Here is a 14,121-nt window from a genome sequence, read left to right as displayed (position 1 = left end):
AATAGAAGTAATTTTTTCATTCTATGCATTAAGGGCTGACTGGATGAAAGACAGTTTAGATGAGTTAATGAAATGATCATAGAACAGGGATGTAGTATAATAGTAAAGATACACTTCAATTTACTGGACTTTTGCTTGAGTCCTTTATTTTATGAAATTATATATAATGTTCTCTTTGTTTTGTTAATTTCACTCTTCATTATTTTGAGTAAGTCTATACAAATATTTCTACCATTGTCTAGATAATTTTCTTTTCATCAGATTTTTTTAATAGCACAGTAGTATTAGATTAGGTTAAAACTTATTCAGCCATTCCCAATTGGTGGGCATCCCCACAATTTGAACACCAAAAAGAAAATGGTTTTAAATATTTTCAAACATATAGGCTCTTTCCATTTTTCTCTAATTATCTTTGGAAAGACTTAATAGTGGTATTGGTGGGCCAAAGGATATGGGCAGTTTAATAACTCTTTGGGCGTAATTCCACATTGCTTTCCAAAAAAATTAGATCAGTTTATGATTCCAACAATACTGATTTAATATTCCAATTTTTCCACATCCCCTCCAACATTTGTTACTTTCACCTGCAACTGTCTTAACCAATATGATAAAATAACTCAATGATTTCTGTAACCAATAATGATGAAGAGCATTTTTATATGATTATAAGTTGTTTTCATTTCTTCATCAGAATGTATTCATTACCTCTAATTATTTATCAACTGGGGAAGAGAATCTTTTTCATTATCCCAGTGCTCAATGGTCACTGATGCTTAGAGCAAATTTGAGATAGTGTTTATAAGCTGCTAATTACGAAATGTGGTTATTCATATTTCAAAAACTATCTGAACTGCAAGGAATCTTTGAGGTAATTTGGTCCAAGTCCTCTATCTTACCTTGAAGTGGACTGTGGGACTTGTTCAGTGGCAGAGACATGAACAGAACGCAGAAATTCAAAGTCACAGACTGGTCATTCAGAGTTCTTTCCATTTTTTATAGAAAGATAATTGTATTTTCATATCATGCTCTTTTCATTTCTTTTTCCCAGAACAAAACTCCTTCCCATGGTATCAGGAAACCATACACAATTCACTGAATTTATTCTCCTGGGATTTTCTGAGAAACCGGAGCATCAAGGGCCCCTCTTTGGGCTGTTCTTGGGCATCTACTTGGTCACAGTGATTGGAAACCTGCTCATAATGTTGGCCATTGGCTCCGATTCTCACCTCCACACCCCCATGTACTTCTTCCTTTCCAACTTATCCTTTGTGGATCTCTGTATGGTATCCACCACAGTCCCCAATATGTTGGTGAGCATCTTGACACAAAACAAGGCCATCCCTTATGCTGACTGTCTTGCCCAGATGTACTTCCTTCTTGTTTTTGCTAGTATGGACAATTACGTTCTGACTGCAATGGCCTATGACCGTTTTGTGGCTATCTGTCACCCTCTACGTTATGCAGTCATCATGAATCCTAGGTTGTGTGTCTTGCTGGTGCTGCTCTGCTGGATAATAAGCCTTGTAGATTCCCTTCTTCACAGTCTGATGGTAACACAGCTCTCCTTCTGCACAGACCATGAAATTACACATTTCTTTTGTGACCTTACTGAGGTTCTGAAACTCTCTTGTTCTGATACTTTCATCAATTATGTTCTACTATATTTTGTTGCTGTATTGCTGGGTATTCTTCCCCTTACTGGGATCCTTTACTCTTATACTCAGATCTGCTCTTCCATTTTGAAAATTCCATCTGCTCAGGGGAAGTATAAAGCCTTTTCTACTTGTGGATCTCATGTCTCTGTTGTTTTCTTATTCTATGGCACAATTTTTGCAGTATATTTGAGCTCCTCAATTACCCACTCTTTATGGAAAGAAGTTGCCTCAGCAATGTATGCTGTGGTCACCCCTATGTTGAACCCCTTCATCTATACACTAAAGAATAAGGATATAAAAGATGCCCTTAGAAGGCTCATTTGCAGAAAAGCCACCTCTCAGTGATGGGTCTGGCTCCTGTTTATCAGAATACGACATAGTTACTTCTGGAGAAAATATTGGAAGAATGTTGTATCCCTCAATTGTCTCCCCAATCGTATCTACTCTACAATTAGCTATTTCAGTGATTTTCCTAAAATATAGGTCTGTTTCTCTCACCCGTCTGCTACTAAATACCAGTGGCACCTTATTGCTTCTAGGATCATGTACAAAGGTTTTCCATTGTTATGCTTTCTAAGTTTCCAGTCTTCTAATACCTTACTTTTTATCATATACTCTTAGCTCCAGTGACACTGGCTTCTTTTCTTTTCCATGAAGGAGACAGTTCATTTCTGTATTCTGGGCATTTTTGGGTGCTGTTACCTATGTCTAGAATGCTCCCTCCACTCAACTCTACCTAAAGTTTTTTAAAGATTCAATTTAAAAAAATTTCTATCTTTTACCAGGAGCTTTTCTCAACACCTTTACTTTTAGTCACTCCTCATTGTTAATGATTTGTTAATCATCATTAATGTTTATTAATTTATTAAATATTAACATATTAAGCTCTGTTAATGTATATGGTTTGTTGGTTTTTCAATGTTTCCATTATTGCCTGTTAATGTTGCATATTTGCATTACTTCTCCATTAAATTGTTTGAGCCTTACTGTTTTTTGCTTCATTTTGCATACTCATTACTTAGCACAGTGAGTGACACATAGTTGGTGTTTTATAAATGTTGATTGATGAATCTCAAGGCTCCTGTGTAATGGGCTCACTTTTTTCTTACTAATGATAAATCACTTTGGTCTTTTTTTTAATGGCCTCGCTTCCTGGAGTTTTCACCACAATAATTCCTGGTGGAGTATATCTTTCTTCCTCAGGACATTCTCCAGCTAAGCCTAATGCTAATTATGGAGTGGCAATTAGTCCTCAGCCTCAGTCTATCACTTACAAGGTGTGTTCCCTGGCCAAGTTACTTGATATCTTTGTCAATTTCTTCATTGTAATATGGAAATTGGAAGCTGAGACATGACTAGTTAACTACCTCAAATCAAATACAGTGTTTGAAAGTAATATGTAAAGTATGAAATACTATAAAACTATAGGAAAGGAAGAAGAAAAAATTAGGGAAAATTGATATGGGTTTTTTCAATGGGAGTCTAGGTGCCAACTCCTCCATAGCTTAGCAGATGGCATTATGAATTGCTGTGATAAAAAAGAAAACCATCACATGGTGATCAATGCTCTCAGGATAATACTGTGCCTGATACTATACATTAAATCTTTTTGTTTAATTGGGCTTGCACAAACTGGAGCTGTGACAACAAAGTCTTTGAGAAACTAAAATGAATTCCATGGGACAATGAGATAATGAATGTGTACATCTGTGGAAAGTCCAATTGCTTTCATAATCATCTTTTTCATCACATGAAAACATTTATTTGGCCTTGTCACAATTTTATTTTAGATGTTCACTGGCTCCCTATTGTGCCTAGGTTTAAATTTCATTTTCTATTGACTTTTATAACCCTCCATAGGGGCACAAGACACAATAGTCAATGATTACAATAACGTTTTTTGATAAACCCAATTACTACAGCTTTTAGAATAAGAAATCGCTATTTGAAAAAAAAATAGCTAGGAAAACTCAAAAATATTATGACACAAATTTGGCATTGACCAACATATCATCCTCTATACCAAGATAAGTTCAAAATAGGTACATGATTTAGACATAATCTAAGTACTATTAGCAAATTACCAATGCCAGGAATAGTTTGTTTTGTCAGATCTATAGAGGAGGAAAGAATTTATGATCAAATAGGTGAACAAATATTATGAAATACAAAATGAATAATTTTAATTACATTAAATTAAAAATATTTTGTAGACACCAAGCCAATGCAACAATGATTAGAAGGGAAAGAGAAAGCTGGGAAATAATTTTTTTCAGTCAGTGTTTTTGTTAAAAGTCTTGCTTTTAAAATATATAGAGTACTGAGTCAAATTCACAAGTCATTTCCTGAATGATAAATGATCAAAAGATAAGAACAGAGAGTTTTCAGAGAAGAAATTAAAGCCATCTATATGAAAAAATGCTCTAAATCAAAATTAGTTAGTGAAATGCAAATTCAAATAACTCCGAGATACCACATCACATCTATCAGATTGATTAAAATGACAGAAAAGGAAAATGGTAAATGTTGGAGAGGATAAGGGAGAATTGGAACAATAATACATTGTTGGTGGAGTTGTGAATTCATTAAACCATTCTGGAGAACATTTGTAGCAATGCTATAAAACTGTGCATACTCTTGATCCAGCAATACCACTATTAGATCTGTATCTCAAAGAGATCCTAAAAAATGGAAGAGTACCTATATATAATATTTAAATTTAATATTTAAAGCAGCTCTCTTTGTAGTGGCAAAGAATTGGTGTTTGAGGAGATGCCCCTTAATTAGGGAATGGCTGAATAAATTATGATACATGAATATAACAGAATACTATTGTTCATAAAAAATATTGGGTGGGCCAATTTCAGAAAAATCTGGAAAGACTTACATGAATTGATGCTGAGTGAATTGAACATAACCAGGAGAATACTATGTATAGTAACAACAACATTGTGTGGATGATCAACTTCAATAGACTTTGCTCTTCTGAGGAATGCAATGATCCAAGACAATTCTAAAAGACTCATGATGGAAAATGCTATTCTCATCCAGTAAATGATTGTATGAATGCAGATTGAAATCACTGTTTTCACTTTTTGGTGACTTTTTCTCTCTCATGGTTTTTCCTTTTTCTTCTACTTAATATGATTATACATGTATAACCCATATTAGATTGATTGTCAATGAAAATCAAAATATAAAAATAAATGCCAAAAATGAATAAATAAATGTAAAAAAAAAGCAAAGAAAACAACCTGACTAAAATGAAACTGTTTTGTATGATTGTATGTATAACACATGCATAACCAAAAAAAAAAAGACTTAACCAGAGCAAAATAGATAATATAGAACCAATATAGCAAATATAGATAATTATATAGAGTCAAATATAATTAGAGATGATTATTATATCTACACTTATAAATATAGTAGACAATGATACAGAGTCAAATCTAAATAGATAGAATTTAATAGGAATAAGTGGATGGTCTTTGACTTGAGTTGAGAAGCAAAAGACAAAGATCATATTTATGAGGAGCAATTAAAGATAACTGTCTTCGTGAGTTTGAAATTAACTTATGTGGAATTGTGATTAGACTTGTTTTTCTTGACCCTAGAACATGCAATGAAGAACAATGAGGTAAACCCACAAATGGCTGCTTTTGGTTCAGAAGAAGCAAAAACTTTCTTGCAATAAAAACATTATAACAGGAAGTAGTGGAATATTTGTTGGGAATATAGTAGATAATTCAGATTGAACTGAAGAGCCTATGAAGTGGTTTCCTGTTCAAGATCCCCAGGGCTTGGTAACTTCATATGTGATGCTGGAGCTCTCTCATTTTTAGGACAATTTCTGCTATAGTTCTCTGACCATTAGAGACCAGTTATTCTGGGATAGAAAATGCAATTATATGAGTTTTTTAATGAAGTGTTTGGGGAATTGAGCCTCTTAGGCAGTAGAAATTTCAAATATTCTTCTTCCTTTTGTACAGGACCAGATGCAAACTTTCTCAGGCCAGGAGGGAATCTGCTTTTGCCTCCCAGAGATATCAGCCTAACTGAGACACAAAGTATCAGCCTTCCTTGTCCTCCATTCTCACAGACACAGTCAGCTAAATCTTTCCTCTTGGTTATGTTCAGTAAGTGATTGGAGGTAGGAGGTGTTGGGAAGGGAGAGAATAAAAGAAATGGGAAGTAAGAGAAAAGGGAAGCATTCTGTTGTTGTTTAGAAACTTCGAAGATTCCAAGATTGAGGGTTGTTCAGATCATTACCTAATCTGGTTGATAGAGCAAGAAAATCTCACCTAATTCAGATTCTATTTGAAAAATCAGAGCTAACCCCAGGCCTATGTTTAGAGGAAAACCCTGTACTATGAATCCTGTTAAAGTTTCATCTTTGCCAATTAGATCATGATTTAATTATTTTCATTCTTAGGCCTTGAGTTATAAAATGGGAATAAAGTATTCCTTTTTGACTTCAAAGCTGTTTTTTTTTTTTTAAAGGAGAGTCAAATGAGATCAATGTGGAATTTTTTTTTTTTTTGCTGATCTTAATTCATTTCAGAAAGATAAATTTTAATTTTTGTTACAATAGGAATGATATAACTCCATTTTGTCTTAATCCATCTCAGTCAAATATAATTCCAACACAGGCACAATCTTTTGCTTGAGGGAAGCTCAAAAGTACCAGTGTGAAGACTTGTAAAGACAGAGGATTCATATCCCTAATCCCAGATAAAAGGTATTGGCCTATGGTGAGGCCGTTTTTATACAAACTAAAGATAAGTATTGTGATTCTACAGATCTCAGAAAAAGCACTGTAGGCTGAGCTTATTTATCACTTAGTGCACAAGTCACAGGATCAGGGAAGGTAAGTGAAGGCAGGGGAGGTGATGGAAGAATGTCCTACCCTAATAAAATAAATGCTGATAGGTAAGCAAAACACATTTCTAATGAACTGGTTATGAAAGCATATTATGTATGAAGAATAACTACAATATATATGCTTGTTCCTTAGATTTTCTTAAATTCAGCAAGAGTAGCTGTGTTTTTGATTTACACTTTATATGCTATTGTCTACTATCTATTATCCTAAGGTTATTTTATTGATTTTGTCATCTCTTACCTATCTTGTCCTTTTATACTTTTTTTTTTCTTCACTCTTTCTTGTTTACAATAGGGATTAGACCAGATGATCTGAAATTCTCATTTATTATTTCTAATTCTGTTTTATTCATCTCTCCCATTCTTCCTTTCTATCTTCTATTCCTATCCCTTATTCCTCTGAATGCTCAAATTTTTGCTGAGGATATAGTCACAAACATTAGCTTTAAAAATTAACCAATATTTCTTGAATTCTACTATAAGGAACTATTCCTTTTCAAGAAGTTTTTGATATCAGGTTCTTTAGAGGTTAAAAAGTGCAATCATCCTATGAATTGTAGACTGATCAATTGCCAATAACTTAATTTACCTCCCTGTAAGGATGTGGGAATGATTGAGCTAGAAGAAAAGCAACAGAAAAAGAAGTCAAAAAAGGATGAGGATTTTAATGAAACAGTAAAATTGTATATATGATATCATCATCAGGGAAGAGAAATATATTCAATATCTGATAGATTTTTATGAGAAAGATTAAGTGTGTTTTTCATGACTTCAGAGAGTAGAATAAGGAACAAAGAATGGAAGTTGCAAAATAAGTTATTTTTTCAACTTGATAGAAGGAAAAACTTCCTAATAATTTCAGCACTGGGACTTTACAAAAAACATAGGCAGATATTACACTATATGTACAAGGCATTTCATGAGGCATTCATGAAGGGGAGAAAAGGACTTTTAGGAAAAGCTGTACTACCTATTTACACCAAGAACTTCCTAAATTTGATTCCATTTCTCCCTGGATGATCTCTGTATATGCAGGAAAATTTATCATCACCATTTTTTCTTTGAAGGAATGTGTTATTTTATACAAACTTTTTGTATAATTCAACCTTAGTTAACATCTATTTATAGAAAACAATTGAGTATGTATAATTGATAATGTTTCAAAATTAATAGAGCAATTATATTGCTGGAAACATATTTAAATTTATACATAGTAAATAACCATACCTGTACTACATGGCTACCTCCTAGACTCTTGAGGGAGAAGATACTTGTTTTCCTATAGGAACCCAACTTTCTGTTCTGAGTATGAGACAGATTAACCTCAGAATATATTCTACACATATGAAAAAGACTTGAGGATCTTATAGGTAAGTAAGTATCAATCTTGTCTGGACATGACAATTTTTATGGCTGATTCTTTTCTCTTAGTTACTTATTGCAATAGGGTCTAGTCTTGCTATTGCATCTAATTATACTTCCAAAATGAGGAAGAAACTCCTTTATTTCATCTTTCCAAGTACTCTCTCTTTGGGACTCCAACATATTTACCCAAATTTGAAAGTCTAGCAAGAGAAATTAGACATATTTTCCTTAGTTTTCAGAGAACATGGAATAAACATAAATTGAGATGTCAACTCAGAAAGCAAACTTCTAACAAGTAAAGTTTCCAAATGTGAAATAGTTTATGTCAGGAGGTGGTGGGTTCCTGTTCATGGGTGGTATTCAAGCAACAGTTAGATAGTGGCTTTTCATCTGTAAAATAATTTTTCTTCACCATCCCTGTTTTGTTTCTGCTTATTTAGGTTTCAAAGTCATAATTTAGTATCCAGGGCTTTCTCACTCTGGAACAATGTATCCCCATGCCATCCTCTTTTCCTCATTGGCTTTCCTATTTAGGGAAAGAGCTTGAGTTTGTCACTCTTTATTTACTTCCTGTTTATGTCATTCTGATTGCATGCCCTTGTACTTGTACCTTCCCCTTTGCTGACTCAACCCTTTTATTTCTTGTGCTTATAGTGCTAGCACTTAGCATAATGTCTGGCACAAAGCAAATTTTTCATAAATGAATGTTGCTTGCCTAACCATGGAAGAACTTAGTATTTGGTTTTCATAGCCACATCACATTTTATGGGTTATGTAGGGAGAATTCTCATATAGGTATAGGTAGGACTAAATGACCTCTGGGGCCATTTCAGTTCTGAGGTTCAATGCTTCATGGATTCTTCTTGAATTATTAGGGATTAGCTTTCTAGAAATTCTATATATTTAAATCAGTCTATTCTTGATGTTTCTAGTTAATATAAAGAACATACAAGATAGCTCAGTTTTGTTTGAGGTTAATTCTACCCTCAAGTATTAGGTGGAGATTTAACTCAATTCTTTCTAGAAAACTCTTCTAGACTGAATACTTTCATTAATCCTGCATCCGTCTTCTATCCAGAATATTGTTGGCCAGGATTACATGCTATGGCGAGTTGTTTTTCCTTTTCAAATACACATGAATTACAAGAAAGAAACCTAGGTCAGCTAGGATAGACTTTAAATTATAGAATATCAGAAGTTTGAGGTATTATAGAATAGATGTCAGAACTGGAAGGTATTATTGCCTACATCTCCTAGAACCCTTTTAACACTAATAAATCAGAATCTGAAAGGGCTGTCCTTTTCTAATACAATGCACAATACTTGTGTGCTGCTTGAGGGAAGTTTTAGCCATACAGATTCATCAAATACTGGAAAGTTGATTCCACCCACTATCAGCTATGTGTAGTTTCAGCACATAAGAAAAGGGAAAATACACAAGCCCATAAACTCTCCTCTCATATAGGGCTATAATTCATTTATAAATAACCTGAGATTATCTAGTAAACAATAAACTCACTGAGTCAATAATGACATGGCAGATAAATTAACTTGAAAAAACAACCTGTATTAAAAGAGTCACAACTCCCAATAAAAAGGAAGTGATAATTCTATTATCCTTGCCCATATTCAGACTCATCTGAAATTTTATCTTTAGTTTTAGCTACCACAATTTGGAAACTAGAGAAGATGCAAGGGAGAACAAACAAGATGTGGAAGGACCTTTGTAAATTGGATGAAGGAACTAGAATTACTTGGTCTGAAGGAGAGAAAACACATACAATATGGACTACTGTTTTCACATATTTCAAAAGAAGCTATGTGGGGAAAAAAAGAGATTTGTTTTGTAAGAACTCAAAGGATACTAAAAGCACTGGATAGAAGTTGATCACAGTCATATTTTGACTTAATAGAAAGGAAAGTGAAAGCAAACCTAGAGGGGGATAGGTTCCCTCAGGAAACTGAAAGTTTTCCCTTTCATGGAGGTCTTTGGTAAAGGCGAGCTAGCTACTTACCAGGTATATTCTAGAGTAGACTTTTTGGTGTGGTATAGTTTTTAACATTTATTTCTATATGATTTTATAATTCCAGTTGAAAAATGAAAGGCCCAGACCCTTCCTCTCTTTCTGTTATTAACAGCAGAAGTGGACTTAACCTGCCCATAGTATTTTTTTTTTTTTTTTTTTTTTAAGGTCTAAGCACTTCCTTTTTAGGGTGTACTTAAAAAAATGATTTATTTTGTGCAGAATTTAGTAAATACAACCAGTGTTTCCAAAATATAATTGAATAATAAAAGGTCATGACTATTCATGAAATTGTAAACATATTAAGTACAATTTGGTATTCCTTTTAAATATATAATAAAGTTCCCATATATGTTTCTTTTTTCCTTCTTTTTCTCTCCCTTCTGTCCTAGAGACAAATATACAATATACTCACACACATATACATATAAAATCATGCTATACACACTTAATTTTTTTCTTTAGATACAGATAGCATCTTTCTTCATATGGCCTTTATAGTTAATCTGATTATGTATAATAGCCAAAATGACTTTGTCACTAAAAATTGTTATTAAAAATATTGCTATCTTTCTTTGTGTGTTTATGTATGTGTAGTATGTATATATAAATATATTTATATATCTAATATCTTAAATGTAAAATGTGGTGTGGGACATCTCCATGGATTAGAATATACTTTAGTGAGAAAATACAGTTGCCAGAGTTTAGAAGCAAAGTGGAGAGCATTAGAATAAAAATTAATGGATATCTGTATAGAAGGAATTTTATCATTCTATGCATTAAAGGCTGATGGGACAGAAAGACAATTTAGATGAGTTCATGAAAAGATCACAGAACACGAATAAAACCAAGAGAGCATTATATATAATCTCAGAAAATAAAGGACTCAAGCAGAAATCCGAGAAATTGAACATCAATTTCATTCGTTTCACTCTTTATTATTTTGAGTAAGCTTGTCCATATTTTTCTAAGATTGTTGAGATCATTGTTTTCATCACTTTTTTTCATCATATATCTTATAGCATAGTAATATTAGATTAAATTAGAACTTATTCAGCTATTCCCCAATTGATAATCATCTACACAATTTCCAGTACTTGGACATCACAAAGAAAATGATTTTAAATATTTTTGAACATATAGGTTCTTTTCTTTTTTCTCTAATTATCTTTGGAAACAGACTTAATGTGGTATTGGTGGGTCAAAGGGTAAAGGCAGTTTAATATCTCTTTGAGCATAATGTCTACCAAAATTGGATCAGTTTATGATTCCAACAATAGTGGAACAATTGTTCCACTACAATAGTGGACACAATAGTGTTTTAATATTCCAATTTTTCACATCCCCTTCAATATTTGTTACTTTCACCTGCAATTGTCTTAGTTAATCTGATAAAATAACTCAGTGATTTTTGTAATCAATAATGATATAGAGCATTTTTATATGACTATAAGTTGTTTTGATTTCTTCATCAGAAAACATTCATTATCTGTGATTATTTGTCAATTGGGAAAGAGAATCTCTTTCATTATCTTAGTGCTCCCTGGTCATTGATGTTTAGACAAAATTTGAGATAATTCAACAGCTGTTTATTCCTAAATGTGGTTGTTCATATTTTCCAAGACTGTCTTAACTGGAAGGAACCTTTGAGGTCATTTGGTCTAAGTCCTCTATGTTATATTGAGGTAGTATGTGGAAATAGTGATTTTTCCAATATCAGAAAAGTACTAAGTGGCACTGACAGCAATAGAACCTAGAAATTCTAGGTCAGAGATGAGTCAGTCAGAGTTCTTTCCATTTCATATACAAAGATAACTGAATTTTCATAACACGCTCTTCTCATTCCTTTTTCTCAGCACAAAAGTCAGTCCCATGGTACCAGGAAACCATACACAATTCACTGAATTTTTTCTCCTGGGATTTTCTGAGAAACCAGAACAGCAGGGGCCCCTCTTTGGGCTGTTCTTTGGCATGTACTTGATCACAGTATTTGGAAACCTGCTCATAATGTTGGTCATTGGCTCTGATTCTCACCTCCACACCCCCATGTACTTCTTCCTTTCCAACTTGTCCTTTGTGGATCTCTGTGTGGTATCCACCACAGTCCCCAATATGTTGGTGAGCATCTTGACACAAAACAAGGCCATTCCTTATGCTGACTGTCTTATCCAGATGAATTTCCTTCTGGTTTTTGCTGGTCTGGACAATTTCCTCCTCACTGCAATGGCCTATGACCGTTTTGTGGCTATCTGTCATCCTCTGCGTTATGCAGTCATCATGAATCCTAGATTGTGTGGCTTGCTAGTGCTGCTCTCCTGGATAATAAGCCTTCTAGATTCCCTTCTTCACAGTGTGATGATAACACAGCTCTCCTTCTGCACAGAGCATGAAATTACACATTTCTTTTGTGAACTTACTGAGGTTCTGAAACTCTCTTGTTCTGACACGTTCATCAATTATGTTCTGCTATATTTTGTTGCTGGATTGCTGGGTATTCTTCCTCTTACTGGGATTCTTTACTCTTATACTCAGATATGCTCTTCCATTTTGAAAATTCCATCTGCTCAGGGAAAGTATAAAGCCTTTTCTACTTGTGGATCTCACCTCTCTGTTGTTTTCTTATTCTATGGCACAGTTTTTGCAGTATATCTGAGCTCCTCAAGTACCCACTCTTCATGGAAAGAAGTTGCCTCAGCATTGTATGCTGTGGTCACCCCTATGTTGAACCCCTTCATCTATACACTAAGGAATAAGGATATAAAAGATGCTGTTAGGAGATTCATTAACAGAAGCACCTCCTCTCAGTGATGGGACTGGCTCTTGTTTATCAGAATAGGACATAAATTCTTTTGAAGAAAATATTGGGAGACAGAAATGTTTTACTCCTCAATTGTCTCCTTAGTCATATCAGCTCTACATTTAGCTATTAAGTGATTTTCCTAATGTATATATCTGTTTCTCTCACCCTTCTGCCACTAAGTACCAGTGACTCCCTATTGTCTCAAGATCATATACAGAAGTTTCCAGTTGTTACCTTTTATAAGTTTCCAGTCTTCTAATACCTTACTTTTTATCACATTAGTTCCAGTGATACTGACTTCTTTTGTATTCAATGAAGAAGATAATTTCTTCATTCTGGGCACTTTTGGGTATTATTCCTCATGTCTAGAATGCTCTCTCCACTCAGCTCCATCTGAAGTTCTTTAAAGTTCCAAATTTAAAAAAAAAAATCCCTCTTTTACTCTAAGACTTTCTCAACAACTTTAATTTTAGTCAGTTCTCTTTGTTAACAATTTGTTAATCATCATTAATGTTTATTAATCTATTAAGTATTAACATACTAGGCATTTTCAATCTATATGACTTGTTGGTATATCGTTTGCCTTGTGCATATTAATGGTATATATTTGCATGACTTCCGCATTAAATTATGTGAACCTTGTTTTTTGCTTCATTTTGTATGCTCAATATTTAGCACAGTGAGTGATACATAGTTGGTGTTTTACAAATGTTGATTGATGAATCTTATGGGCTCACTCTTCTCTTATTGATGATAAATAACTTTGGTGTTTTTCTTAATGGCCTCTTTTCCTGGAGTTTTCACAGTGATTCGTGGTGGAACATATTCTTTTTCCTCAGGGCATTTTCCAGATAAACATAATCCTGAAGTGCTTGCTTCAGAAGCACATATGCTAAACATAATGCTGCTTATGGAGTGGCAATTAGTCCTCAGTCTATCACTTATAAGGTGTATTCCCTGGCCAAGGTACTCGATACCTTTATCTGTTAATTTCTTCATTCTAATATGGAAATTGGAAGCTGTGACATGACTACTTAACTACATCAAACCAAATGCGGCATTTGAAAGTGCTATGTAAACTGTGAAATACTATAAAATCACAGGAAAGGAAGAAGAAATTAGGGGAGTTGATATGGGATTTTATCACTGGGAATCTAAGTGTCAACTCCTCCATACCTTAGCAGATAGCATTATGAGTTGCTGTGGTAAAAAAGAAAATCATGGCATGGTGATCAATGCTCTCAGGATGAGACTGTGTTTTGCCTAATACTATATATTAAATCTTTTTGTTTAATTGGACTTGTACATGTTGTGATATGGGAGCCACCTGCCAGTGGCTGCTGTAGGTCTAACACAGACCTTCATGTGAGAGAATGATGATGATATAAGG

At 33.9% G+C, this 14,121-nt stretch overlaps 2 protein-coding genes across 2 annotated transcripts; both read left to right on the top strand.

The window, feature by feature from the left end:
* The first annotated feature begins 1,064 nt into the window (after window positions 1–1,064).
* Window positions 1,065–2,000, top strand: LOC100924624 (olfactory receptor 7A10-like). Its single transcript, XM_003760970.1, has one exon. It carries the CDS (start codon window positions 1,065–1,067, stop codon window positions 1,998–2,000), a length of 936 nt encoding a protein of 311 aa, XP_003761018.1.
* A 9,803-nt stretch (window positions 2,001–11,803) lies between these two features.
* LOC100924365 (olfactory receptor 7A10-like) lies at window positions 11,804–12,739 on the top strand. The gene has a single exon (XM_003760969.1). It carries the CDS (start codon window positions 11,804–11,806, stop codon window positions 12,737–12,739), a length of 936 nt encoding a protein of 311 aa, XP_003761017.1.
* Window positions 12,740–14,121: the final 1,382 nt, after the last annotated feature.

Source organism: Sarcophilus harrisii, chromosome 1 (genome assembly GCF_902635505.1).
Source record: "Sarcophilus harrisii chromosome 1, mSarHar1.11, whole genome shotgun sequence".
Classification (NCBI taxonomy): domain Eukaryota; kingdom Metazoa; phylum Chordata; class Mammalia; order Dasyuromorphia; family Dasyuridae; genus Sarcophilus; species Sarcophilus harrisii.
Note: the sequence above shows the minus strand (reverse complement) of the source record. Positions and strands in the feature narration are given on the sequence as shown.